Genomic DNA, 26418 nt, shown 5'->3' on the forward strand with positions numbered 1-26418 from the left:
TTAATACATTATCCGGTAGACATTGTTAAACAGTAACCCACCTTTACTGTAAAGTTCTGTGACACGCTATGTGAAACATCTTTGTATAGTAAACATGTTTGATTAGAGGAAGTGGGGCTATTGTGCCAGTGAATAAAATAATTTACAGCAGATGCAAATTTTAAGACCAACTTTTTGTACTTGGGCTATCAAATGGTGATTGACAGTGTAAAATATCTAAATATTAATTTGTTCTATTTACACGATTTTTTATTTTATTTCCTTTTTTAAACTGCAATATTATTCATGTGGTTTTTTTTTTTTTGGGGGGGGGGGGGGGGGGGGGTTGCTTTGGGGGGGGGGGGGTATTGTAAAACTGGTGTACAGAGAGTTTTACAATATGACAGGTAGCGCTAATATAGAATGAAAATAAATACTTTTTTTTTTTTTTAATGACTTTGCTAATCGGCAGCTAATACTAACTTGCCTGTAACAATTTAGTTGCTAACATGAAAAATGAAAATTATTATACATAAGTTACCTGACTATAATTGTTAGGGCACATTTCTGTGTAACACATCCTTTTGAATGAGGAAAGCAGTGATCGGTTTAATATGTATTGAGGTGCAAGGTTTAAAATCTCTTTTGCTATCCCTGTTTGGTGGTCTTTGGGGAAGTTGTTTATGCCTGTCACTGCTAGAGAGGATCATTTCAGAAAGGGGAAAGTGCCTGGTTACTACTGTATGATGGAAAGCTGATCCATGGAGAAGGGAGACAGCCAAGTGCTCAAGAGCAGAAGTCTGTCTTTTAAAAATAAATACGCTGAATATCTATTTTAAAGGAGAGGAGACTGGCAAAAATGAAATATTACCTATCTAAGTTGTTTCGCCTTTAAACCGTTAACTATGAAATAAAATGTTATCTGAACAAGTCAGAACACACTGTTTCATACATTATTCATTATTATTATTCATTGCCCGACCCTCTTAGGCAAAATTCCTATCTTATAGACCCTTGTCCTTACAGTTTGATTATGAATTTAATCAGGGATATACATGGAATAAATTGTCCAAGGGTTAATGTCCACCAAACAAATAATATATACAACCACACAAACACAGCACCATTTGTATTTAGTGGAGGTCACCTAATCAAGTTTTGAACTGTCCCCATCTGGCTCCTGATAGCTTACAAGATTGAACAACACCCAAGCATTTGAAGGGGCTTCAACGGGGTAAGAAATGCATGTATTCATCAATACCAATTGTTGCAGCCTACTTTGCTCTACTGTAAATGTACAGGGTATGATAGTGTTGTATCCAAAAGATGGGTGTCAGTACAAAGTGAAGTTTGAGGGACTACCATTATATTTTCCTCATGTAAGACTATATCAAAGTGTTTGGAAGGGTAAAACTGCTTTTTGTGAAAAAAGGGCAATATTTGGGAAGAATTGCAAGGTTTGAGATCCCAAGTGGGTAGAGGTACATTTACAATCGATTTCCATAGTCAAATGGCATATTTTAAAGTAAACAAAAACAGTGAATGATATGGTATATGTTTTAAATTGTTGTACATTTAACTGTATGTGTAAACTGTTCAATTCCATATTTAAACATTATAAACAATGATCTTCTGTCAATAACGTTTACATACATGTTTGCATCCTGGCTTTTGCAAAGTGGCCATAGGGAGGGTTGCACTGGCTCTGGTGCTTCTGTGTTCTGGGAAGCAAAATAATCAGGGTCACCGTGCTACAGCAGCCGCTAGGATAGTTCAAGCATACACTTGCAGGGCTGGCCTTGGTCCTCCAGAGGATGGGAACTCTCCAGCATCTGCTCTCATGCTACTGGATCAGCTTATTGGTGGAATCTGAGGACATCTATTAACCTACAGCTCTCCCGAGTGAGAGGAAACGGACAATATAAAAATCATAACATGTGCAAATGCTAGGATTTGTTTTTTATAATACTTAATCTGTCCCAATAAGAAATAAAATTTTAAAAAAACCATATGAACTATACATATTAATAAATAATTACATATAAATAATGAAATAATATGAAGAAAGCTTTGGAGAACCACTGTGATGTAGCAGGGAGGAAACATGTCTGTGTATTTGGTATTCGTTTCAGAACCCCTTGGTAATTACATATTAGGAGCTATAAATCAAACGTAGAAACTGTCACTGCCAAGAAGGGCTTCATTTCCAGCTTTAAAAACAAATGGGAGGCACGTGGCTCATCTGGTTAATACATAAAACTCAATGGTACAGAAGCTTAGAAAATCAAATGACCTTCTTTCCTGAGCTGCAACCCCACAGGACAAAGGTAATAATAGAGACCTGGCAGCACGTGCAGCCTCTTTGTCTTTCTGTCAGTCCCCTCACTCAGAGAACACATTTGCAGTTCAAGCTGAAATGTCAGGCAGTTTAAATAGGAAATGATGGGATGAAAATGAAAAGAACAGCACCTTCACAGTAGCAGATGTCCACTTGTTCAAGACTTTAAGCTTAACTGACTTGTGCCCCCAAAGTCTTTGCCAAATCCTCTTTAATTGAGTTTTTTTTTTCTTTCTCCTTTCTGTTTTGAAGTTTCTGTGCAGCTGTTTTGTCAAGTTTGCACAAATACAAAAGTAATTACTGTTTAAGGATTAAGGGTCTATTATGTGTAGATTCCAACTGATATGTTTCCTCACAACTTTATAGTAACAGATTAGTCTAAAGAGGGCAACTGTTTGTTAAACTTTTCAAGGGTTATTAGCGCTGAATGTTTTTTTTTTTTTTGGTTGTTTTCCAGTTTAGCCTTGAAACCAATTAAACACAAAGCAACTACCACACATTTTCCAAACATTTTTCACTCCGTGTGAAAAGTTTAAGTAATAACATAAAAACAATTAGGATTTTAGCAGCTTGATTAAAGTGTTTGGAAAATAAATAAATAAACAACTCCCTGAATATTTCTTTTTGTTTCAAGGCCAGCATTACAAGAAATAGCCTACAAGAGCCAAAGCTACACCAAAGCTTTTTCACTGGTACTTTATTTTGATGAATTCAAAAATAATCTATTGAGACTGTAATCACGTTTCTAAGGGGGCCTGTGGATAATGTATTTAAATACCAGGATTCTTAATCACTTTGGTCCAATATAGACCCTTGCAGGTAAAGACAGGAGGTCAATAGCTCCAGGCTCCCCCAAAACCATTAACTATTGATGCCTGTTGTTGCTTTCTGTGCTGGTTCAAAGTGTACAGTAATGTTACTTACTCATTAATGATGAAATTACTTCCATAGTAAATATTTAAAAATAGCAGTAACAACACATTTACCAATTTCTAATTTCAATAAAATCCTGATTTAATTGGCGTTACCTTGGTAGTTGACCATGTCTTTATGGTAAAAGAATAAAAAGCCACTGTGTAGCAGTGTGTTATCGCAATTAAACCACAAATATTGTGCTCTTACCTTCCCAACTTAATCAACTACAGAATGTAATGCCCTGTAGTATGCCGTGTAGTTTAGTTGCTGGTCTCAACGTTATAATATTAAAAATATCTTATTTTTTTTAATACAGCACCTTTCATAGTGGACCACCATAACAAAGCACTTTACAGAGGTAGGCTGTGAACTGTGCATTATATGTAGAGTCACTTACAATAGGTGATTTAACATCTCATCCACAGGCTGGAGCACAAGGTGGTTAAGTGACTTGTGCAGGGTCACACAGTGAATCAGTCAGTAGCAGCAGTGGGATTTGAACCAGTGATTTTCTGGTTATAAGCCCTGGACTTTAACCACTGCACCACACTGCCTGGATATAATTGTTATCATTGGAAAGGTTGATCTGGACGAAACGTTTAATTATAAAAGGGATCAGTAATTTTAAAAAGTAGGTTTAGGATCAAAAAGTTAATTCTCCTTAGGATACAAACATTTTAAATAAAGGATCAAAAGGGGGCTTTAGAAGTTGCCACTTTCCACTAGGAAAGGTATTCAAGTATTATTTTGTTCAGAAGGAGCACACAGCTTACTGTTACTGTCTCACTATTTTGGAATATGTACTGTATGCACGTCTCTTTAATGTCTCCCTCTTTCAACATATTTTGTATTCAGGTTTTATTGGCCATTAAGAGACTAGGGGCATGTAACTGAGCTATCTATATATATTTTTCCAGAGGGATACAATAGATGTGTAATGGCCTAGTGTTTTAGATTACTTCAGAAAAGGGTTCAAAGAACTATGGAGATTAAATAATTAATTTCAACATAGTATCCTTCAGCTATCTCATTATGTATGGATTTTGTTTTTTGGAAACAGAATTGAGCCTAAATGAGCTGGACCACCATTTTATCATTATTATAAGATTAATGCAATTTTTTAATACAAAAAACAACTCACATGTGATATAAGGAGGAGAAAGCAGAAGACATAAGAAAAGGGCATTTCCCAACCTTACAGTATTTCTGAAATGTATGTTCTTTCTAACAATAGTGCAGCCCTTTCCCCAAATAAATGTCCCTTCAAAGTATTTTAATTTCATTTGTTGTTCTGTTTTTTTTTTAATATGATCTAATAGAGTGACTCCAAGAAAGAAACACACCTGCAAGCAAGCAATCTTGTAAAACAATTTGACTTTCTGATCTCATTCTCGCCGTGGGTTTTATTTTACCAAAAGGACTCATAAGACTGCAGACAAAATTGGTTAGCACACCTTGGCTTAGCATTGTAGAGTTTTGAGCTGTTGTATCAGCGGATTGCTATTTTTTTCCTTCATTGGTACATAAAAATACAGAACTCTGGGGATAAAACATAATTTCCTTTAATATTTTTGTATTGTGCATTTGATCTGATAAAAAGTGGAATGCACTTGTCTGGAAAGATTAACTTGGTGGCTGTGGGGCACTGACATCATTTACCAGCAGCTGCACATTCTTCTTGACAAAAAAAACAAATCTGTGCAAGAAACATACTTCAACTTAACTGAACTTCAAACGCCATGGCAAGGAATGGTTTTAAGATAAACTCTTTAACCAAGTCAGTCAGGTTTGCTATGCAATGCGTATCTCTCTGGTTTCAATTATTCAGCTGTGCTCACTCCACATTCCCAAAATTCGGAGCGGAGAATTTAATGATAGAGATGCAGAGACAGATTTGATCATTATTGTGACGTGTGTCACCAAAGTGCTGTAATGAGTACAGTACACTAATGCTGATATGCATGAAACTAGCCAAACTATTTATATAACAACGCAATGGGCAAAGACATTTTTTAAAAGAGGAATGGGATCATTTATAAGGTTACAAGCTATTCTTATAAGAAAACTTAGAATAAACTGAACTGCTCCTTACTGCAACTAAGTGGCTTCCTACTAGATGTATACCTATACAATACTTTTAACTGGTATTATCTTTGCACTAGTTACAAAGTTGGGCCGAATAGCTTTAACTCAAGTATAAATGTTTAAAGGATTACAATGTACTGTTAAAATAAAAAGAGGGAAACAAATGCAGCAAACCTGTCTTTACAATAATAAGGAGTCACCTAGCCAGCACTGTTATAATCGGTACAGAAACTATACCTAGGGAAGGGAATAAATGAATGTTAACAAGAATAGAAACTAAAAGAAATACGTAAACATATAGTATATAGTTTCAGTTGTTTTTCACTATACGAAACTCCTACCAGCTTGAGTGAATGAGCAGCTCCTTAGATAATCTGCTGGAGCTAAGCTTGTGAGTTTAATCCTGAGATACCATGTGCAAGATTGCAGAAGCTACCAGTGGACACACAATTATTGTTGCAGAAAGCACTAGAAGTATCCTGTAATAAAGAAAGACCCAAGCATTTGTCCACACTCCAATTTGTACAGAAATGTAATTTTATTCTACTCCACTACAAAAGTTATAGTAATTTGTGAACTATGTTACAGAATCAAAATATACATAAGATAGCGACATTGGTTCTGACATTAGTTTACAGTGTTGATGTTTTCTCACCAGAGGCTTGTAAATGATTCTTACATATTGATGGATACAGAACATACCAAAGTACTTGTAATTTGTTTAGGAAACTGCCCTTTTCAAGCAAAAGGCTTTTATTTGTAAACTTCTTTAACTGAGGGAAATGTTTAATTTACAAATAAAAGCTCCATTTCATTAACATGCAATCATTCTATTAATACTGATAAAAAGCAATACAATTATTTGTTGAATGAAAACTCTGTGTATCACTCTCTGTGCTACAAAACTGGAATTTTAAAAGCTGATTATGCAATATTACAGACTTCAATAAAATACTATAACCACATAGGTAGAGTATATATATATATATATATATATATATATATATATATATATATATATATATATATATATATATATATATATATATATATATATATCTAATCTATTTATACAAACCAAAAAAACAAGGTTGTCAGCTGTGACCAGGACAAGTATAAGAAAGAATTCCTGTGTGGTGGTGACTGCAGAGGTCTCAAAACTACTGTGCTGGACAATCAAAACTCCAATTCTCACATATGCTGGGACTCATTTCCACAGACTGTATGCACTAAAGTTATGGATGTGTGAATGATCACTTCTCATTCCTTGTCAAAGATATTTGGGGAATCTGTTTAAATGTATTGTTTCTTTACACAATAGATAACCAAATCAGCCTTCTTTCTTGGTGGAGCACTGTGCGTGTTCTACTGTGTTTGCAATCAAATCCATCAAAATACAGTAAACTTCATTTAGTCTGTCATGTACAATCACTAAGTGACACATCTTCCCCTTAATCCTGTGGTAACATATTCCTTTCACTACTGCAGTGGTAGCAGTCTTTTTATATTGACATATCATAGCTAGAATCACCCGCTCTGCACCAGAACATTTTATTTGCATGACCAACATATTGTCTTTGAGATATTTAGACTGCACAAAGGCCAGGACTTCAACAAGATGCAGACTAATTTATATGTACAGCGATGCCTAAGAGTATCTTTTAAATGCATGTTGATATTATTACCAATTAGGAAATGTGGATATCTACAGTATGACAATATAGGACAATTTTATCTCAAAATGTGTAGTTTTCTGGTATGCTTTGTAAAGTGAAATATTAATGTATAAAATATATTTTTGAAAACAAAATGGTTTTCTTTCATTTCCTCCAAAATTGTTCGGAACTATGAAACTTTGAAAAACAAAAAATAAAAAAGGATGAAATCATAAAGGAACCGAGTTCTTTTTTACATTCATAATTCACTTCAAAACATGATTTGTACACAACAGTTCTGAAATATATTTGAAAGTGTTGAGAAGAATTTTAATATGCAGCACATAAAAAGACTTTAGGAACAGGCATCATTTGTTTATCAATAATTGCTCTACCACACAGCCAGCACAGCAAATATTTCAGACATGGCACAGCAAAATACTGCATGTTGCCACTGTTTGTGGGTTAATGCACAATTCCATGCTACATATTAAAAAAGGCCAATACATTTTAGGGTTGTTAAATTTGTCTTTCTAGAATAAGTCCTCTGGCTTACTACAGTCTAATCAATTTATACAGTCACTTCACAGCAATGAAACCACAAATATCAGAAGATCAGATATAAATGGGGGTCCTTACCAAGAATTCTCTATTCCTGCGGTGCTTTATTGTAAAGATCAAATCAAATTTTAATTGGAATGATATATGGTTTCCATCTGCTTTACCTTTTTTAAAACAAAATAATTCTTATTTTACAAATGGTAAAATCAGTGATTTTGCTATCAAAGAAATAAGCAAGGTGATTTTCTAAAAGGACTTTTCAGTGACAAACCAACTGATGTTGTTACAGGGGTTAGATGTGACACATGCATGATGGACTCTATGACAATGTAAAATTAATATCCAGTCTTCTCTGAATACTGAGGCACCAGGGACATGAGTATGTTAAGAATGAAAGTTAAACTTTTGATTGGGTGGGAAAGCCCACAACAGCTGAAGAAAAAAAAAAAATGCATTTAGATTTCTCCACATGTTAAATAAATTTGATCAAAGGATTATAAAAATACATTATACTTTATAAAAATAGCATTTCCCTTGTTTTCAGTGCCTTTAAGTATATTTATTATCATTTTAATAATATATGATGAGTCTTTTCTGCCTTGGGCTCTCACGTCCTGGAAGAGAAGTTGATACTGGAGACCATTTTCTCAATCTTATCTTCATTTTTTAAGATGTTAGCCTTTGCAGCACAGATTTTGTCCTGCTGGTCCTTGATTAGCTGTTCCAGCTCCACCAGCCCAGTTATGAGGGGCTCCACAGCATTGTCTGTTATTCTGTGGGAAAAATACAACTTGCATCATAACTGAACATATATTCAATAAAATTTCCAGATGCTTTACAGCTATGACCAAAAGTTTTGCATCACCCTTGAATTAACAAATTTTGCTTCAGAAAGTCGAATGAAACCTGCTGATTAATGTTATGTTAACATATTGAATTAGATACCACTTTGGAGGTTTTTATATACTTAACAAAAATCTAACATGAAATACTGTAGTACTTATGGTTTCCGGTAGACTTTTCTAGTTTCTTTGATTACATAATGTTAAATAAAAGATCTAAATTATGTTCATATAGTTCTTTTTGTTTTTCATTATGTCTCAATCCTACAATTCTAGGTGATGCAACACTTTTGGCCATAGCTGTATGTTTAATAGTAGATTCTGAGTACAATATCTGTCGTCATTTATAAGTTGTTATTATGTTCCATGTAGGCTATTTCTTATTTTCTCATTTTGCGCAATTTGAGCAGCTGGAAACACTCAGCTTTGCAGTCATTTAGTCCAACCTGCACAACAGAACATATCTGAAACAATAAGACACCCTTCACATGACATATTAGAAAATATTAAAAATGCCTGTTAACATTCTATGAGCCCCTAATTTAAAACATAATTTGTGCACAGTTTGGTTGAATTTTACAATAGAATATGGACCATATATGGACCATGAAACACCAGACAACTTTTGAAAAACCTTTCTGGCAATTTATGAAGCACTACATTAAACTTTTTAAGCAATTCTCGCCATGTGAATAATTTAAGCCGCAATATCTAAAGAATCTTGATTTGTGGTGCTTTGTAAAAAAGGCATGAAAATGTTCCTGGCAACTAGTTGCTTAAAAAAGTTGCCAGAAAAACTGCCTGGTGTTGCTAGGCTTTAAGGTATTTGGCATTTAAAGAAAATGAATTGTTTTGTGAATGGTTTTGGCTTTAGATGAGTCAAGCACAATAAGGATGGATTGAAGATTTTGGGGACTCTTATCCAATAAAATAACATTGTCTCCTAAACAGCCATACTGAATTCTTCACTGTGTTAGTTAAAGCTATTCATTCCATAAATCCTACCTGTTGTTCACTCATTATCTTTATAGGAAACATGTATTTTATTTTATAATCTGCTCTCTGTTACTACACTGGGTTAATGAACTATACAGTTTGCATGCCGTGCTTTCAGACAGTGTTGCACTTCTTTGGTCCTTTCACTTTGAGGGTGAAATTGTTCCCACCACTGACTTTCCCTCTTGACTGACATGCTTTGAGCCAGTAACAGGCTTTGACCCAGAGTCTAAGAGATTTCCTAAGATGAAAGCATGGAAACTGAACTCAGTACCAGATTTTATGTTTTAAACTGAAAATACATGTTTGCTATAATGTGCTTCTTGAAAACCGCAAATTTAATAGAAGTGAAAAACAGGTAAGATTTATGGAATTACTGTCTTACCTACAGTGATTTTAAATTAGGTATTGTAAAAATCCAGTCTGTATAGATAAATAAATCTCTCAATGTACTCACTCATAATAATTATCTCCTTGTTCTTTTCCAGAATCATAATTTGAATTATATTAATGTTATTAATTGTTTTACTATCCCTACACAGAATTAAACTTGTAATTACACTCACATTGGCTTGTATTGTATTGTGTTGTTCTTGTAATCACATTCAGGATTGGCTTGTATCATATTGTTCTTTGTACTCACACTGAGATTGGCTTGTATTGTATTTTCTTGTATTCCTCCTACCTCTGCTCCTTGAGCAGTGCTGCTGCATGCTCTGCGTTCTCGCTACGCCACATCTGCAGCTCCTTCTTCATGGAGTCCATGTCCTCCTGAATGTAGTCCATGATCTTCCCCAGCGGGAGGGCACTACGACACACTGTCTGGATCGAGGACCTCAGCTTTTCAATCTCCCTGGAGACTAAGTCGCGCTCTTTTCTTTTTGTTGCCTCCAATACAATTGTCTTATCCTGATGAAAACAATAAATAAAAGTGTCAAGTCCCCTGCACTCTGACTAGTGGTACATCTAGGTTCCAATGTGAGCGTGACTAACCTTTCAAATTGAAAGTTAAGTGTGTCAAATAAACATGTCATTCACTGACACATCTCAAAGCACTATATATTGCAAGTGCATGATAGAATAATACAGATTGCTAAAAGTCTAAACTCTACTGTATTTATTTTTGTGGGTTGTGAAAAAGAACGCATACTGGTCAAGTGCAAAGAATTATAATGGTATAAAATAAGCAAAAAACTACTTAGTTCCCTGAAGGAGTGGTCAAATTATTGAGTAGTTTGTTGCTAATTTTACACCATTACAATTATTCCTCTCTGAAAATAGTAACTGTACCTGCTTAAAAAAAAGACTGTTAAAAAGTTAAAGCGTTGTCTGCAAAGCCTTGATTTTTGATTAACAATAAGACCCTATAAATACAGAAAAATAGCTTTCTTTCCCTCCGTCTGGTCTCTCTGCTATAGGGCTTGTGTCAAACTCTACCATGTCACCTTTCACCTCAGAATGCTATGGTCTCCCTATGTGCACAAGCCCCCCAATGTTTACTCAGCTGTGTGTGCTGGCCGTGCAGGGAATACTGCCAAACTCAGACTCATGCTCTCTCCCCGCAGAGGAACACACATGTACAATGCTTTGAAAAAAAACGAAAAAAAAAAGTTTCCAGGCATATATTTATTTACTTTTGTATCAGGATGTGTCAGTGAAAGTTGTACCATTAAAGTATTTTGTACCTAATAATACAAGCTTCCCTAAAAATGAAACCCTTTCAGTTCACCCTCAGTCTTTCCTAGTAGTACGGCTAAAAAACACCTGCTACAGGGAGCTTCACTGCTCGTTCAAACACTTGCTGTGCAGAAACCATTAAAGAACATGGCACTTATCTACTGTTACCTCCTCGTGTGATCTTTAAAGTTTTATTTTTTCTCTGAATAAAACTCTGCATTGTGGATATTTAAATGTTTCTATGTAGCAACTGCCAGCACATATACTGTTTTCATATCTTTAGTCTATAGATATTATAGATATTATAAATATTTACTTCTTTCATGCCAGTAGAAAGTTACACCCAGGGAATTACGCGCCCGCGTAATTTTACACATACAACGTATCAACATGCATAGGCATGGAATATTAAATAATATTGCCACTAACAGAGAAGGATAGAGAAAAATGTTGCATCACACTGAGGATAAAGGGAACATTGATCGATTTTGCCATAAAAAGACATGACAAAGGTCCCACGTTACAACTATATCAGCAAAAGAGTGAATGACTTTCTTTGTACACTGAAGGTTGCACCCGATGTCATCCAGAGTACTCTACCACCAGGGGAAATTAACAGAGTGTTTTGGTCATTGACAGCTGACAGTCTTCCTAATTTGAAAACATTAGCTTTCAGATACATAAATGCAGTAACAAATACAGCTGATGCTGAGTGCAGCAACTCTGTGTATAATCTTGTCGAGGCGTTCTCTTTAGGAAGACAAACTGAAAGTGCTGCTCTTCCTTTACTTCAGTCTTGGAATTTAGAAAGACTATGTTTAAAAAAAAAAAATCCATTGATTTCTATTTATTATTATTTTTTTATTTTATTTGTATTTATGATAGAATTTTGATATCCAGTACGAGAGAATAACCCAATACAAATACACAATACTTTTGTTACTTTGAACATACCTGTAGAGATACAGCATCATTTTGCATAGTATAGATTTTTTTTTTCTGTGCATAATTCCCTGGGGTGTAGAAAGTATTTTTCCCTCCATTATCTGCATGTGTGACATTATAATAAATCTGCCAAAAACATTTTAAAATGTACAGAAACAGCAAGTCAAAAAGCCAGAAATTTTTTTTGTAATACATCTCAATCCCTACAAGTACGGTGAATTTCATGAAAATCTTTCTTCATTTACTACACATTTAGCCTCTTCTTAACTTAGAAAACAAGAACAATGTGTTTTGACCGCCTATCTCTTCCAATACAGTGCTTAGCGCTGTCCAGAAACATAATTTGAATAGCGCTAAAAAAACGGATATCTATGGAAATATCCTAGATTTCCCATAAAGGTTTCCTCTATCCTTTATTCTAAGTTGGCTGGAGTAACCAGATGAGATGTTATAGTCGCATACTGCAGATGAGATCCCAGGCGATTGGATTGAAATCCTAGCTGTTGCTTTCGAGCGGTCTACCCCAGTTATTTCCATAATTTAGGGGTGGAAAAAAGATTTAAAATTTCTTAACACCTTGGAGGACAGCATACTTTACAGTAAGCTTAATTAGGTCCACGTAATCCTTTCTAATCTAAGGTTTGCCAAATTGAGCTCAAAGAAAAACCTGTCTCAAAACACAATGCAATGGGAGTCTTGTTTCCCTTCCTGCTGTGGTTAGAAATCACATTTAAACAGGCTATCATCACCAAGCAATTTGCAGCAATACTAGAAGAAACTTTTTTTTTTGTTTGTTTTTGGTCAAAAGTCCTTAACAGAATACTGGAGAATTTGAAATGTCAAAGAAGTTGACTACTTTTAGAATTACTACTTATTGAGAGCTTTATAGTTATGTATGAATCACCTTTAATATTCTCAAACCTGTTCCTGGTTAAACACTATTTGTAGTTAACCAAGTTGAAGTATATTAATCTAATCTGAGACATTAAGCAGGTATAGTAATGAAAAAGTGATCTTGACATTTTTTAACTTCAATTAATAAATTAGTGATCATAATCCATCCACTTGACAGGTTTGACATATCAAGAAGCTGATTAAACAGCATGATCATTACACAGGTGCACCTTGTGCTGGGGACTATAAAAGGCCACTCTAACACAATGCCACAGATGTCTCAAGTTTTGAGGGAGCGTGCAATTGGCATGCTGACTGCAGGAATGTCCACCAGTTGCCAGAGAATTGAACATTCATTTCTCTACCATAAGCTGCCTCCAACATCATTTTAGAGAATTTGGCAGTACGTCCAACTGGCCTCACAACCACAGCCCACGTGTAACCACGCCAACCCGGGGCCTCCACATCCGACTTCTTCACCTGCGGGATCGTCTGAGACCAGCCACCCGGACAGCGGATGAAACTGTGGGTTTGAACAACTGAAGAATTTCTGCACAAACTGTCAGAAACCGTCTCAGGGAAGCTCATCTGCGTGCTCGTTGTCCTCACCAGAGTCTTGACCTGACTTCAGTGGGCAAATGCTCACCTTCGATGGCCACTGGCATGCTGGAGAAGTGTGCTCTTCAAGGATGAATCCCGGTTTCAACCGTACCGGGCAGATGGCAGACAGCGTGTATGGCGTAGTGTGGGTGAGTGGTTTGCTGATATCAAAGTTGTGAACAGAGTGCCCCATGGTGGAGGTGGGGTTATGGTATGGGCAGGCATAAGCTACAGACAACAAACACAATTGCATTTTATTGATGGCAATTTGAATGCAGAAATACCGCGACGAGATCCTGAGGCCCATTGTCGTGCCATTCATCCGCCGCCATCACCTCATGTTTCAGCATGAAAATGCATGGCCCCATGTCGCAAAGATATGTATACAATTCCTGGAAGCTGAAAATGTCCCAGTTCTTCCATGGCCTGCATACTCACCAGACATGTCGCCCATTGAGCATGTTTGGGATGCTCTGGACTGACGTGTACGACAGTGTGTTCCAGTTCCCGCCAACATCCAGCAACTTCACACAGCCATTGAAGAGGAGTGGGACAACATTCCACATGTCACAATCAACAGCCTGATCAACTCTATGCGAAGGAGATGTGTCGGCAAATGATGGTCACACCAGATACTGACTGGTTTTCTGATCCATGCCCCTGCCTTTTTTCTTTTTTAAGATATCTGTATTCCCAGTCATGTGAAATCCATAGATTAGGGCCTAATGAATTTATTTCAATTGACTGATTTCCTTATATGAACTGTAACTCAGTAAAATCTTTGAAATTGTTGCATACTGAGTTTATATTTTTGTTCAGTGTATGTGTGTGTGTGTCTATGTGTGTATATATATATATATATATATATATATATATATATATATATATATATATATAGATATATATATATATATATGATATATACAAAAAAACACAGAATCAACACAGCAGCTCTTGAGCCTCTATTTAAAAGTTTTAGACAGCAAAAAGTAAACAAACCAGACTATGCTCACACATGCACAGTGTTCTCTATGGAAAGCCATCTTGGACAAAAATGTGTTGTGCTGCTTTAGGCTTGCTTCAGAATCTCATGGGACAGAAAAAAGGCAATCATTCTGAAATACCTTGCTTGAACAGTACCCAAGTTCCTGAAAATGTTGTGTAGTGATTTTTATATTGACTGTATACATTATATATATTTTGTTTTGACTTCTGTTATGTGGAATGTAATAAACGAGAACCAAAAAGGTCTTTTTTCCCTCTTCGCTTTACAACGCCATTTCCACGTTTGTTTTATTTTAAGTGTTTAAAGTTAAATTTCAGTTTTCGTTAGCTTTACACAAGTAAACCATGTTATTACTTTATGAAAACGTGTCAGTGGCCACTGTTTACTGTAAAGAAACAGCAATGTTGTCAACTTTATGTACTATTTATTTCGGGAATAAACAAAACGTTTAACTTGAACTGCTATTTGGCATCCTTTGTTTTGTAGTTAATTCACTGGGGTAAAGTAAGTCCTACACAACGTATTCTTTACTCCTGCTATGATGTCTCTGGCTGTGTTCAGAGCAATATAATGGCTTTTATTACTTTTTGAAAAATGAACGAATATCTGAACGGATATATAAATTATGAACTAATATATTTTTATCATTGCAACAGTTGCTCCATTATTGAGCTTTAATGATTTCCCCCATACTTGTTGCAAAGTAGCGGTCAGCTAAACTCAGCGGTGTTGTGGAATCCACATAGTTTGATTCTTCATTCTCAAAAAGGATCAGATGACGTTCAAAAGTGGTTCCTTGTCACTTCAGAAACACATTATTACCTGATTATGTTGGCCAATCAAAGTCTGACTATTGTGGCAATTGTTGGGCATAGTAACTAGGTTTATCAAAAACTAAACAAATACTTACACAAGAATAAACAAATACTTACACAAGAATATAATATTTTTAGTGGATGAGGAATTTAGAGAAAACGTAAATCAGTTTATGAATATTCAAAAGAAAACAAATATTTCGAAGTATACAAAAAGCAAAAACAGCAGAAGTGGGTCATATGAGGCAGAGGATGCATAGCGTTGTAAATGCTGCTACCCTGAGGTACATGTTCACACTGACAATGAACATACTGAAAAATAAGCGACACATTAAACTGAAACAAGAAAATAAACTGAGGAACAAGAAATCAATTTATGAGGCTTCTACACATGCTTTAATAAAAAGAGAGCACAGAAAAATTGTTTTAATGAGTTTGTCAGAGCAGTATGCTTTGCTGGACAGCCACTGTTTATTGCAGCTGAAACACAGCCTAATGCCGACTATCTTAATCTAAAATATTTGACAGAAAATGTGGATGCTTTAGTTGGTAAACTTATGGAATGCATTGATGGAAATGTCCAGTGTGATTTTTGACGCATCTCCTGATTGCCTGCACTGCCCAGTTCTGTCAATTTTCTTTTCTTTTTATGATTACAAGGCAAATAAACCTGGCTTGTTCTTACCTTCTATAGATACTATTTCTGTCAACATAGGGATTGCCCAAACATTCGCAAAGTACCAGCTGACTTGGGGAAAATGTGGCTTTGACTTGCACAAATTCTGTTTCATCATACAGAGACATTAAACATAATCAGAAACCAGAACTGCTACGCATCATATTCCACATGTAAAGTGTGTATACTGAGATTCTCTCCCCCCCCCCCCCCCCCCCCCCCCCCCCGATTTTTACCGATGTTTCAATTAAAAACTCTTTTTGACCAATTTTATCCCTATTTGAATATATGTAAAATAAACTAAAAAAAAACAAAAATGCACAACACTGCTTATAATCCAAGTCAGCACAGTCTAACCTATGAAAATTGACCATTATTACGACTTCCTATGGTACTAAAAAGTAGTCCACCGAGACCAGTATGGACATCTCTTTACTGTTTTATAACAGGAAACAGGTGGTATTTCTAAAAAGTTTTCTTAATTTTTTTTTTTTTTTTTTAGCAGTTTTTAAATGAGAGGTTTAAGATAGATTAAGGCTTCATGCAATGTGGGTGGTTTATACTCAAGCCCATAAACACCCTGCCTAACCAAATACAATTCAGGACATTCACCTACTGTAAATACAATATGGGAAAGCAGGCTGTTTCGGTCTGTTAATAGTCGTCCTACACCTCATCTCCCCGAAAGCTACCCTCAGTCTGGGCCAAAATAAATCAATCGTTATAGGGGGTCTGTCAAGGTCTACAAGCCCAGAGCGGCCTTATTTTTCCTATTTTTCACGAGGCACAAAGAAAAATATTTATTTTAAGTACAGCAGATCTTGTCTGTTTTACCCATTACCTAAGCCTGTGATACAGGCACTGAGTGAGAGGCAGGTGGCTCCCAGAACCTACTGCTTTAGAAATTGCTTCTCAAGATGAGCAGTGATGATGCATGAGTGACTAACTATTTCTTATATTGTTCTTTGAAATTCTAATTGATAAAAAATAAACATGTATTATGTCACCGTACACATTTAGACAGTTATTGGTGGTTTCTAAATAATTAGATCAGAAAGACAAAGAAAATCAAACATTACTAATCATTTACACCTAGTTTATACCAAGCGATCAGTCTTTTGAAATCCACTGTAGTATTTGTCAGCTGGAACAAATTAAACATCTACATGAAGCTTTCCCTGCCTTTTGAAAATGGCAACACAATTGAATTTCAGCTTCTAATTATTTTTAACCACTACAATTGTATTAAAAAACATAATTTAAACATTGTACCATTGCCTACCCCCAAATGCAAAAAAAAAAAGTTATTCTTAACTGTATAACAGCCTGGGGCTACATGTAAATCACATTCTGTGACAATGATAATATGCATGTGCAACATGAAACCTAGTATTTCCTGGAATTCCAAATTCTCAGAAACATAAGCTCCTATCTCAAAATACAGTATGTACCAAAAAATTTAAGGATGAGAATTCTACTTTATTACCCTAAACAGAACCAATCTCACTAAAACAAACCATTATTGATTTAACATAAAGCAAAAGTACATGTGTTTCAGTGTTAGTGGCATATCAGAATTAAAACATACTTTACCACTGCCAGAAAGTATAAATAACTAAAAAATGTATGAAGATCACAAATTTTGCATATTAGTATCGCACTAGTGCCTATAAAAATGGTAAAAAGAAAAGGTTAATATAGCCTGTCAGTCAAATCTGTTAGAACCCCCCCCCCCCCCCCCCCCAAATAACCCATTCTTAAAGTTGTTTTATGAAACAAGCGATTTAACAGAGGAAATACAGTATACTGAAATTGTCAGGAGTGGTCACTATAGACATGTTATCCTTCTATACAGGTGGTCTTTAATACAGGTTTTACTGAATCCCCGCAAAGACCTGTTCTCAACGTTTTATTGCAGTCTTTGATTTATTTATTTTTGTGTAGGTTCTGCATGACTGGACCGGGCCTTCTTCTGACATCACTTTCAATCACCAGCTGCTAATTTACACAACAAAGTTTATTTATTCACCATAAACCTTCATCAAGGGTAATTGCATGGTGTAAAAGGGGAAATAAAAATATGTATAAAAAAGCACAGCTGTTTAAAAACACCAAGGCCGACTAAATAAAGTCTCTCCCTGAAATATAACTTATAATAATATACATACTTTCCAAGGGTCATGGATAAGGTCACTTCCAAAATATACACTGAATTCTTTGCCATTTTACCCTCTAGTGACAGATTGCGATCAGTCATCTAGCCTGCTAACCAAGTTCAAACCCCAGCCTAGATGGCAGAGCAAGCGGGCAAATTCCTAGAGTTTCATACAGAAACAACACCAGCAGACATTGTCTGCAACGACAATTGCTATCTTCTTATGTGTTTTGTATGCAGAAGATAAGTAAACTGGATAATTAATATACAAGTTTATTCAACAAGTGATACATTACGTGGTACACCAGTGTACCAAAAAAAGTTAATAAAATAAAAGTCTGCTATTTTTTGTCTTATTTTTTTTTTATCTCTTGAACTGTTTCAGGTAACTGTGTGTTTTATTTATTTATTTTAAAATGCCAATATCGAGCTAAATAAGCCTACTTTTAATTGCTATATATATATTTTTTTAAAAGCAACAGCTAACTTTTTTGTTGCTATTGAACATCTGATTGCATGCCGTACATTTCACTTTCTGCACTTGTCTCTCTACATTGTTTTAAATCAGTATTTAAAACAATGAAAGATTGCTCAATTAATTTTTGATCAATCATTTTACTTTGCAAGGAATACAAAAATGCATTACAGAATGCACAAGTCAAGTAGCACAGTCTATCTCTCCATCTAAACCTCCTCTCCATCTGAACCTGTATTGGATCCGATACTTCTTCTATCAACAAGACAAACTTCTAATAGATTTCTCTGAACCCCGGCCCTTTGTGGCTAAATTGCCATGCCTCCAACAACTACTAGTTTCACTATAAAAGTACACACGGTAACAATTATGTTCTGTTTCTTTTTTCATTGACACAAGTGCATTTAGGATTTTTTTTTTCTTTTGTTGTTAACTTACAAAACAGGGTTTCAAAACAAAGTGTCCAAAGGCCATTGACCCTAGAGAAAAAAAAAAATCTTTCGTAAAGACTTTTTAAAATTCTGGTATGTTATTTAATGTATTTTAATATACGTGTAGATAGCATAGGATGCGTGAAACAAAGATTCACAGGCATCTACTGATGGTATAATACTCAGAGCCTAATTTTATCTCCAAGGTTTATCTTTTTTTGTGTGTGTGTGTATACGAGGTGGTTCAGAGAATTATTGTTTCTACAGCAATATGGTCCTGCACCTTTAACTAGTGCAACACCACATCATTAAAATGTAATTAAAACTACTTAGCATGTTATGAGCCCTAACTAACTAAACCAAGCAGGATAAGAGAGATTCTGCGGATTGCCTGCAGCTGTATGTAACATTTTCAGCAGTTGAGGATCTCTGTGTTCCAGAATGTGATATAATTAAGCGGCACATGGTGTCCATGTAAACAGGATGCAGCTTCATGCTTTTTGCATGAATCTTTAAGAATTTAGAATTTTAGGGCTAAAGGCCATGGAAATTTTGCCGAATTCAGGCTCAAAATAATCAGCAGGTGTGCGTGGCACAGTTGAAATGGCCTTTGCTTGGATTGAATACAGTTCTGGTGCACTGGCACTCAATTCTCAAAAAGCGAATGCCTTCCGAGCCCTTGGCATCTGTTGCACTTGACTGGAAAACTGGATGAAACTGCTGTCCTTGAATCACAAACTAACATTTCATGAGATGCAAGTGTCAGAAAATGAAGACAAGTTATGGAGGGTTATACTATGGATATCTATTTTATAAGCTTACCTTAGCTTGTTACTTGCACGTGATGGCTAATTAAACCCATTGTAAAGCCTCGAAAAGGTGGAAACAAATGAGCATCTTTGTGGATTGCCACCTTTGGACTAGCCAGGAAAAAGTGCAAGCTATACTCCATATCTAGCCAGAACCAGGCAGATTCTGACTGATGCACGTACTTAGTTCTCTTGCAAATGCGAGAGTTCAGACAGTCTCAAAATCTTAAAAAAAGACCTGATTGACTCACTCCGTGCCCAACTGATAACTTTCACTATTTTTACTATGCAATTGGTTTTAAATTACCCCCAGGAATAGAAGTCTTTAAATTTGCCCTTATAACATGCTCTCACGGCACTGTTGTTCCAACCGTTTTGCCAACTAGCAGTGAGGCAATAAACCAGCACTTCTGTTCCTTTTATTAGACTGGGGGCTCGAGTATCCCCTTTCTGTTAACTATCTGAGAGGACACAACAACAACAAGATTGCATGCAATGCCAAAAGCAGGGGTAAGGTAGGACACTTAAGATTTACAATGCCAGGCCTTTGGTGTTCGCCCAGAATTAAAGAATATCATTTCTTTATTACACTGACCTTCAGCCCTTTCAAGTCAGGAAGGAAATCATTAGAGTCCTTTAGACAGCACATGAAGCAAAGCATGAAGGCAAAGGGGTTTCCTAAATAAACCATAGTGCTGAGAAATGCTTCCTTTAGCTGCAATGCAGATATATTCTGGCAATAGATCGATGCAAAAACAAAAACCTTGGAAAAAGCAAGCAATTGCTAAGATTTACATATCTGTAAAAAAATCAAATGGTAAACAAGATTCTGTATATTAATAATACATAGCCCTGCATCAAACATCTGTCTACTGCAGTTACGGCAGCTTGTTTTAGCTGTCAGACTCTTTAAAATTTAGAAAATTATTACAAAATATAACATTATTATTTTACAAGCCATATAAAGTGTTAACATCACGTCCCTCATGCAAAATGAAAAACTAAAACTGCACATTATACGGTTTGTAAAAGACTCCAGCGAGACGGAGAAACCATCTCTAATACCCTAACTTGTAGTGGGTAAGAGCATGTTCAAAATTGTTATACTATTGAGAAAAACTGTACACTGTAGCTTAAATACAAAATAATTGGCATAAGAGCCATGTACTTATACTGGGCACCACTAACAAATTGTGGGAGAGAAAAGTAGTATTGCTTTATTTTAAACAGCAAACAAGCAAAAAAAGCAGACAGAAAAAAAGTGTGTGTAAGAGAGGAAGGACAACTGGGGAGGAAAGCTATTCACAGGATTATCGGGATCATTTTTAGCTGATAATAACTGAAAACGTCACTATCATCCAACCTATAGAGTACAGTTGTGTTTAACCAGGACAGACACATTCAGAGGGGTGCTTATAAATCAGACAGTACCCGATCATTTATAAAGGCTACATTTACAAGGGTTAAAGGGCAAAAGTGCTATGAAATACAATTCACAACAGACCATTATTGAAAATAAATCCATAGCAATGCATTTTAATTAAGGGTGTAGTAACTACTGTTAAGTATAATTTTTACTATTAGCATAAAGTCTGTGATAATCGAAGGATCGCTTAATAGATGCAACAGATGCAAGTAAAACATATCCGTTAAAGACATTTTTCAAATGAAGACACTAAAAGGCATGAGTAAAGTTTCAGTTTAAAATAACTTTTTTCCAGTATGACCAGGAACACACAACGAGCGAATTCAAATGTTCATTTACCTGTTTAGAATTGCCCAGACAATAACAGGAATTGAACTAAACACACCGCTCACCACTGTCTAAAAGCATGGTGTTAGCCACTTACACAACTGCAGTATATTGTTTATTATGGGGTGTTAGTTTCCATTTAATTTCCTAAACATTTAAACTAACATACTGGGTATGTTTATAACCAAACAGGAAAGTCTTCACAGGAAGCCTTCTGTAACTTTTTTTTTGTTTTTTTTAATAAAATTCTGATTACAAATTAAGCTAACGTTTTCATGTTTAAGAACTAAATAATATGTTGTGCAATTTTATAAAGCAATCTATGAGACATCACAAACATTTTTTACTACCTGGAAAGTGGACATTGGCTGTTACCGTAAGTCAAATTCTTAAGGAACTACTGTATATTGACATTGCTAGGTAGCCAAACTGCTTACAGTAAGTGTAGCAACAACACCACCTAGTGAACAAAATATGGCAATTTTACCACAACTCCATCAACCATTAACCCCAAAATAAAGGTTGATAATATGGGGAAAGAATTTATGGACATGGGCTGTTAAATTTAAACCTACCTGGTCTTTTGACTTGGATAAAGGTTGTAAAGCCTCATAATCTTTCTTTGTTTCTAAAATTTTCTTCACCAGCCCACCTGGAAATGGAGAAAGGAAACACACACACATATATATATATTATATATATATACACACACACACACACACACATACACAACATATACATATACATATATATATATAATATATATATATATATATATATATATACACACATATACACACATACATACACACACACACACACACACACACAGTATTACCTCTGCCCAGCACCTTACCCTTCTCTGCACCAGGTATATTATAGCCTATATATATATATATATATATATATATATATATATATATATATATATATGCATACACACACACACACACACACACACACACACACACACAGTACTGTGCAAAAGTTTTAGGCAGGTGTGAAAAAATGCTGTAAAGTAAGAATGCTTTCAAAAATAGACATGTTAATAGATTATATTTATCAATTAACTAAATGCAAAGTGAGTGAACAGAAGAAAAATCTAAATCAAATCCATATTTGGTGTGACCACCCTTTGCCTTCAAAACAGCATCAATTCTTCTAGGTACACTTGCACAAAGTCAGGGATTTTGTAGGCATATAGTCAGGTGTATGATTAAACAATTATACCAAACAGGTGCTAATGATCATCAATTCAATATGCAGGTTGAAACACAATCATTAACTGAAACAGAAACAGCTGTGTAGGCGTAATAAAACTGGGTGAGGAACAGCCTAAACTCGGCTAACAAGGTGAGGTTGCTGAAGTCAGTTTACTGTCAAAAGTCATACACCATGGCAAGACTTAGCACTGCAACAAGACACAAGGTAGTTATACTGCATCAGCAAGGTCTCTCCCAGGCAGAAATTTCAAGGCAGACAGGGGTTTCCAGATGTGCTGTCCAAGCTCTTTTGAAGAAGCACAAAGAAATGTGCAACGTTGAGGACCGTAGACGCAGTGGTCGGCGAAGGAAACTTACTGCAGCAGATGAAAGACACATCATACTTACTTCCCTTCACAATCGGAAGATGTCCAGCAATGCCATCAGCTCAGAATTGGCAGAAAACAGTGGGACCCTGGTACACCCATCTACTGTCCGGAGAAGTCTGGTCAGAAGTGGCCTTCATGGAAGACTTGCGGCCAAAAAGCCATACCTGCGCTGTGGCAACTAGGCCAAGCGACTCAACTATGCATAAAAACACAGGAACTGGGGTGCAGAAAAATGGCAGCAGGTGCTCTGGACTGATGAGTCAAAATTTGAAATATTTGGCTGTTCACCGAAGGGCTGGAGAGCGGTACACGAATGAGTGCCTGCAGGCAACAGCGAAGCATGGTGGAGGTTCCTTGCAAGTTTGGGGCTGCATTTCTGCAAATGGAGTGGGGAATTGGTCAGAATTAACGGTCTCCTCAATGCTGAGAAGTACAGGCAGATACTTATCCATCATGCAATACCATCAGGGAGGCATCTGATTGGCCCCAAATTTATTCTGCAGAATGACAATGACCCCAAACATACAGCGAAAGTCATTAAGAACTATCTTCAGCGTAAAGAAGAACAAGGAGTCCTGGAAGTGATGGTATGGCCCCCACAGAGCCCTGATCTCAACATCATTGAGTCTGTCTGGGATTACATGAAGAGAGAGAAGCAACTGAGGCTGCCTAAATCCACAGAAGAACTGTGGTTAGTTCTCCAAGATGTTTGGGCCAACCTACCTGCCGAGTTCCTTCAAAAACTGTGTGCAAGTGTACCTAGAAGAATTGTGCTGTTTTGAAGGCAAAGGGTGGTCACATAAAATATTGATTTGATGTAGATTTTTCTTCTGTTCACTCACTTTGCATTTAGTTAATTGATAAATATAATCTATTAACATGTCTATTTTTGAAAGCATTCTTACTTTACAGCATTTTTTCACACCTGCCTAAAACTTTTGCACAGTGTGTGTGTGTGTGTGTGTGTGTGTGTATGTGTGTGTGTGTGTGTATATATATATATATATATATATATATATATATATATATATAATATAAGCCATCAAGTAGGCTTTAATATACCTGGTGCAGAGAAGGGTAAGGTGCTGGGCAGAGGTAATCTACTGTGATTTGTGATGAGCTAAATCAGTAGACACATAGGAAGCAGCTCTACAAAATCTTAATGAAAGGCCTCTGTGTATCATCAATTATTGTAGTTTAGGCAATTAAGGCATTGTTGAGACAGAGGGTTTCATGTCAACTACCTGACCTTCAGAAGCACTAATTTAATTTTATATGAATGAAAAACAACAACTTGGGTTTACACAGAAACTAGTACTCTGGGTTGATCATTTCAAGTATCATCCTTTAACAAGTTCCTTTTGAAAAAAAAAAAATCCTTAGGTACCAATTACCATGTTTGTCATCCTCGGTCAGCTCCACTTCCGACTCCTTAAAAAGCAAAACAAACAGGTTTGTTTTGGTTTCTTTTCGTGATGGCAACAATTTGTTTAAGAGGTAAAACCTGATACGAAAAGGCACATTAAATGATAACATTGAACAATTTTTTATTGGATAAAATGTTTTATTTTATTTTGTTATGCTGTTTTTAGTTTTGCATTCTCCCTTAATAAACAGGGATTTGTTACCAGGGATTATGGACTTTTTTTGTTTTTACATTTTCCAGCCATGGACAAGCAATCATCCTTATACTGTACAGTATGTTTACTTAAATGTGTCAGATGTTTTACTAGTACCTAGTATTGTGCACCAGTATCTTTTTAACTAAACTTATCAGGTCAACCCCAAAATACATACAGAGGTATACTTATTCACTTAATTAGCTATATCATTTCCTTAACTTTCATGCAAAGATGTGGCCAGCTGCCGAAGGACTGAAAGGTATACAGGAATTCCTGCTACTTTGTGAAATTGTTGTGTGGGGCACTACAGACATACTGGTTGTTATAGTTTATCTATTTCATAAAAAACTAAGAATTAATTTACAGTAGATTGTTTTTTCCTCCTCATGTGGTTGATATGAGTCTTTTGGGTGCAGTATGTTTCTCATTGGCAGACTAACCATTTCCATTTTGGGCAGGTCTGGAAGAAGTGGAGCTGCTTCCTCCACAACAAAAAGCTCATCATTATCCTCGTCGTCAGAGTCCTTTTTCCCATCCACGATCACAGCAGTCAAAGGCTTTCCACTACCAATCCTAGAGACAGGGTACACGTGGTTATACCTTATAACCACTGGGAATTAAACTGACTAATTTTCATATTCCGTGCACTTCCACCAATCCAACACAGTGTCTTCTATTTAATTTAGCTAAATTGAAATGGATCTAAATGCAATGTGTTTAGACATTTTTACAAATAGTAATCCACTGTAATCTCCCCAATGTACGTAGATGGCAATTTTGATAGCTATCAGTTCCACTGTAATTCAAATAAATAGGATGAAAGACTAATTACCTTTTCATTTATCATGAAACACTTTGGTGTGGTGTGCAGTATGTAAGGCAACAATGATGGCACATGTTAAATCATTGGATGTGGAATGCACACTCAGGTTGAGACCTCCCTGAATTATGTATTAAATACAGCAGTAATGTGCAATAGAATTTTACAGGCTAGCATAGGGGTAAATACAGTAATGCAGTCACTTAAATGTTTGCTTGTACCAAACTATCCCAAATGTAGGAGAAGCCACTGGTCTCAAAAACCCCTGCATAGTTTACAACTGATCTGTTCATTTTACAGAAGATATTTTCTGCTTAAGCATTTCTGACTCTAGATATATGTGTCAAGAGCTTATGCTTCAGTCAACCACATTTGCTCTGCTATTTCTCAATGGGCAACTCAATAAAACAATGCATGAGGCAGAATGGGATGGAAAGCTAAATTTCCTGTATTTAAATCACACACTTTCTTGTGATACAAATGAAGATGTACAAACATGATAACAAAAAGGTAATACTGCCTACTGAAATAATCCACTACTGGCTTACCTTTCTACACTTGGCACTTCAGCACTATCTTGACGTTTGACTCGTGGCGGTGCTGGCCTTGCACTACTTGGCCTTGGTATTCTCCTAATATACCAAAAAAAGAGACACACAAGTGTTACTTGGAGATCTGCAGGGACTAACATTACAATCATGTTTTTACAAACTGTAACTGTAAAAGTATGTCAGTGTAACAAATAAGACCCCCAAGGAATTGCATTTAGGGTTTACTA

The 26418-nt window shown here is 35.9% G+C and overlaps 1 protein-coding gene across 2 annotated transcripts in view; it reads right to left on the reverse strand.

Annotated features, from left to right (window-relative positions):
- Positions 1-7199: 7199 nt before the first annotated feature.
- The window catches only part of LOC121323333 (TRAF3-interacting protein 1-like), a 42947-nt gene continuing 23728 nt past the window's right edge, over positions 7200-26418 (reverse strand). For both annotated transcript variants that reach the window (XM_041264335.1, XM_041264334.1), the window contains 6 exons: positions 26189-26272; positions 25261-25393; positions 24593-24629; positions 22183-22259; positions 10057-10280; positions 7200-8306 (listed from right to left, as the gene is read on the reverse strand). In XM_041264335.1, the coding sequence (XP_041120269.1) occupies positions 8141-8306; positions 10057-10280; positions 22183-22259; positions 24593-24629; positions 25261-25393; positions 26189-26272 (721 nt within the window). In that variant the 3' untranslated portion in view covers positions 7200-8140. The remainder of the gene's footprint in view (positions 8307-10056; positions 10281-22182; positions 22260-24592; positions 24630-25260; positions 25394-26188; positions 26273-26418) is intronic.

This window comes from Polyodon spathula, chromosome 11 (assembly GCF_017654505.1).
Source record: "Polyodon spathula isolate WHYD16114869_AA chromosome 11, ASM1765450v1, whole genome shotgun sequence".
Lineage (NCBI taxonomy): Eukaryota > Metazoa > Chordata > Actinopteri > Acipenseriformes > Polyodontidae > Polyodon > Polyodon spathula.